Genomic DNA, 4,102 nt, shown 5'->3' with positions numbered 1-4,102 from the left:
TGGACCGATCCCTCTTAATACTTTCTTTAGGTTGGTAGGATCCAAGGAGGAAGAGGAAGAGGATTAGTAGTAGTAGTAGTAGTAGGGGGGGGGGGGGGGGAAGCAAGCAAATTCCATCTTCATCCATTCTGATAATTTTTCCGGCACCAGAAATGACCCCGGAAGGTAACATCCCCGGCCAGTTTGGAGACACCACCTACACCAAAGTCTTTGTTGGTGGCCTTGCTTGGGAAACACATAAGGAGACCATGAGGAAATACTTTCAGCAGTTTGGTGAGATCTTAGAGGCTGTGGTGATCACTGACAAGAACACTGGGAGATCCAAAGGCTATGGTTTTGTGAGTGTGCTCTCTCATCTTGTTTTTGTGTTAGTTTTGCTTGCTTGTGCATCCGGTTATCACGATGGTTGCAGTCTAGGGTTTAGGGTTATTTGTTTTTAAGGTATTTAGTGGCAGTCTGATCACTAAGCTGAATGATTGGACATGATCAGTTGGAATGATATGAGTCCAATATCCTTTTTTTTTGCTTGATGCAGTATCTAATCTTGCTCAATTCCCTATGCTTGACAGCCCCCAAAACATTACTTTGGCAGTCAATCTGGTGGGATTGTCCTTCCAAACATTACACCTGAGACTTGGTTACATTTTGTGATTTTATGTGACCTGGTTCCTGATTTTAGTGATACATGATCAGCGTATCTTTCATGTAAAAGAACCCGGATTTTAGATTTTTGTCCAGGATCCGAGGGGTTCTTTCTTTCTTTTTTTTCTCAAAAAAGAAGGCCTAGAATCAACTTTTGCTTTTTCTTTTTCCATTTAAAAAAAAATGATGTTTAGTACCTTTTGCAGGTAACTTTTAGGGAGCCAGAGGCTGCCATGAGAGCCTGTGTGGATCCTATTCCTGTGATCGATGGAAGGAGGGCTAACTGTAACCTTGCCTCCCTAGGCGTTCAAAGAACCAGGCCTCCTACCCCTCAGCATGGTACGGATTATTTCCTCTTCTTGATCTGCAGCTAAGTTTATATCATGTATATTGTATCTTCATAATCTTTAAATATTTTTTTTTTAGAGAAATATTGTATCTTCATAATCATTCTTTTTTTAAAAGGCTTTTTTTTATGAACATAATTGATTGGTATTGCATTTTAAGCTGGAGCCATGGGAGATAAAAAGAGAGCAGAATGCTTTTTATCTTCTTCACATTTCAGATCATTTAAAGAATATAAAGTGACAACTGATTCATGGTGTATTTTTGGAAACCAATGTTCCTTTTCTTTTTCTTTGTCTTGAAGTTTCATATTTGAATTATTGAACATGGCTGCTCACTACTTTTTAATGGATCATCTATGATATGTACTTTTGAAGCATCAAAAGATTTACGATTTAACCAATGGGCTGATGTCAAAAAAGATTCCTGGTTTTCGAATGATGAATATTCGAGTAAAATTTTCTAGCATTGTGAAAATAAATTTTAAGAAAAAAACAAACTTCTATAAGACTTGGCAAAAAGTAGGCATTTTTTTTATGTCAGTTGTTTATGTTTTCACATCTATGAAAACAAATATTATCTTTTGGGCAATTAACAAATCTAATAAGTACGAAAGGAAAAAGAATAAGAATAGTACAGATGTCTTCTTTAAGCATGAGCTGCATATATGAAGATTTAAGGAAAAAACTTATAACGTATTTGAAGTGCGGTTAAGGTTCTACCATGGTTAGACATGATATGAGTAAAATGTGGCTGTATTTGGGTTGTCTGTTTAACCAGGGGGGAACAGGTTCAGGGCGCTGAACTCGTTTCATACAGGTCTTCAAAGTGGGATGGGAACGACTTTTCCTTCGTCTGCAACTTTCCCTCATTATGCCATCCAACAAGGGATTCCTTATAACCTGTATGGGTGAGTTTGTATTTTCAGATGAAATTTATTGCTTGTTGGTGTGTTGGGTGGCACGTGAACGGTCACATGTAGGCTTGGACGCTTGGTACCTAGGTCGATCATTGGAGTTGCCCGCGAAGATGAAAATACACCTCTCTCTCTCTCTCTCTCTCACACACACACACACACACACAGCACGCGCACTCTCTCTCTCTCTTCTCTCACGCACACATACACACAGCACGCGAACACACACACACACACACACACGCACACAAGATTCTAAAGAAAGCACGTCGTCCTCGCTTATTAGCACTGTTTCAACTTGCACGCTTCTCTCTCTCTCTCTCACACACACACACGCACACACACACACACGCACACACGCACACACAATATTCTAAAGGAAAAGTGCATGCCATCCTGGCTTATATGCAAATACATTTTCAACTTGCAACTCTCTCTCTCTCTCTCTCTCTCTCGGGCACAATGTAGCTTATAAGCATCTGTACTTGCAGTTTTGATTGTGTGTGCTTGTATTTCTTTTCTTTTTGATCGGTGCTTCTGTTTACCGTTTTCAGGTATTCTCCATACTCAACCGATTACAATTATCTCACGGTCAGTATATTTTAAACTCTTCCTCTTTCTTATATGTCTAAATGCTATTCTTTTAGCCTATCTCGTCCATGTGGATAATCAATTAACTACTACCAACATCCCCCCTCTCTCTCTCACTCTCTCTCTCTCTCTCTCTCTCACACACACACACACACACACATGCAAGCACGTTCACACACACGCAAGTTGCTAACATTTTTCGACTGGGAAGTGTCCTCGAGGCTGGCACCATGTCGAGTACTGTAGCAACTTGAGGACGGTTCCCATCGGTGAGCGAGCGAGGCCAATGTGTAAATAGCCACCTCAGCTGCTGCGACTAGTCATTTCACTTCACCCACTTGACCCACATGGCTCGCTAATGGGATACACACACAGTCGAGGAGGCCCACCACTTGACCAATCGTGCCGGCCCCTAAACACCCGAAAAAAAATCTAGATTTTGGGCTTTCCCACTTCCCAAATGAAACAGTTTAAGCAGTAGTTAAATTTGTACATTCGATCGCAAACTTAGTGTCGGTTGGTTTTATCCCGATATCTAGATATACTACTTGGGCAATGTGGAATAATAATGCGTTTATCCCGATAATTAATGAGATGAAGCATGCAACATACGTCCCACTTCATCCTATTTTATGAGCATGAACGGATAAAAATCATGGGTTGGTGGTGGTGGGCTCATGGTTTAATTACCTCATAATATTCCATACTATATATTCATGATAAATAGGGATATTATATATAAGCCTCCATTTCTATTACAACACCATTGACAAAAGGCATTTATGAAAAACGAAAGCAAGGATATTACTAGTATTTTTTTTTCATTAATTTTATGGCAGCATGAAAGCGGCTTAATTAGTGATTGTAATTAGGGATTGGTTAATTGTTGTATAATGCAGAGTTACTACAATGTGTATGGAGGGGCGGGTGCCCAATACCCTGCCGTTTATGGTGGGGCAGCTGGTATTGTGGCCGGGGCAGCCTTCTACCCCTACTTCCACGTCGGTCCGGGCACTGCTAGTGGCTACGGTCATGGGCAAGGGTACGGGCAGCTCCTCCACTACTCTGCGGGCAGCTCTGGGGGCCTGCCTGGTTATGCGCAGCAGCACTACGGTGGGACTCTTCCTGTTGCTGCCCCACACACACCACCAACAGGTTCTCTCTCTCTCTCTCTCTCTCTCTCTCTACACCTAGACACCCACACACACCACCAACAGGTTTTATAATGAAGGTATAAAACTAATAAGCCAGAAATCATAAGTGCGTATCCACTCAATCTAAACACATAGATGTGTTAGCATGGTTTGTTTGCTAAGGATCAAGCCTTGGATCATTTTTTTTTAATGTAAAAATGTGATCTTTTGAGTTATGAAATTTTGATACATTGTGGAGAACCATGCTAACATTTGATCTACAAAAAATAGGAAATTTTGAAGAAAAAAATGATTAATACTCATTAATAACCTATATCTACCCTATATATATGAGTTTACATTTGCTCATGTCGATATTGCGTATAAATGAGTTTTTTTCATCTTTTTCTTTTTTTTTTTTTGTCATTTTTCATGAAACTAACCATACAAATGTAATTTACATGTTTAGGTTAGC

The 4,102-nt window shown here is 40.1% G+C and overlaps 1 protein-coding gene across 3 annotated transcripts in view; it reads left to right on the top strand.

Moving 5' to 3' along the window:
* Nucleotides 1–77: 77 nt before the first annotated feature.
* Nucleotides 78–4,102, top strand: part of LOC149817394 (uncharacterized) — a 9,255-nt gene continuing 5,230 nt past the window's right edge. The window contains exons 1-5 of one of the 3 annotated variants that reach the window (XM_089986768.1): nucleotides 78–338; nucleotides 849–981; nucleotides 1,768–1,897; nucleotides 2,458–2,494; nucleotides 3,394–3,649. In XM_089986768.1, the coding sequence (XP_089842894.1) occupies nucleotides 153–338; nucleotides 849–981; nucleotides 1,768–1,897; nucleotides 2,458–2,494; nucleotides 3,394–3,649 (742 nt within the window). In that variant the 5' untranslated portion in view covers nucleotides 78–152. The remainder of the gene's footprint in view (nucleotides 339–848; nucleotides 982–1,767; nucleotides 1,898–2,457; nucleotides 2,495–3,393; nucleotides 3,650–4,102) is intronic. The other 2 variants (XM_089986767.1, XM_089986769.1) reach the window with 2 other exon arrangements.

Source organism: Nuphar pumila, chromosome 14 (genome assembly GCF_984573655.1).
Source record: "Nuphar pumila chromosome 14, dmNupPumi1.hap1.1, whole genome shotgun sequence".
NCBI classification, from domain to species: Eukaryota; Viridiplantae; Streptophyta; class Magnoliopsida; order Nymphaeales; family Nymphaeaceae; genus Nuphar; species Nuphar pumila.
This window is presented reverse-complemented; position numbering and strand designations above follow the sequence as displayed.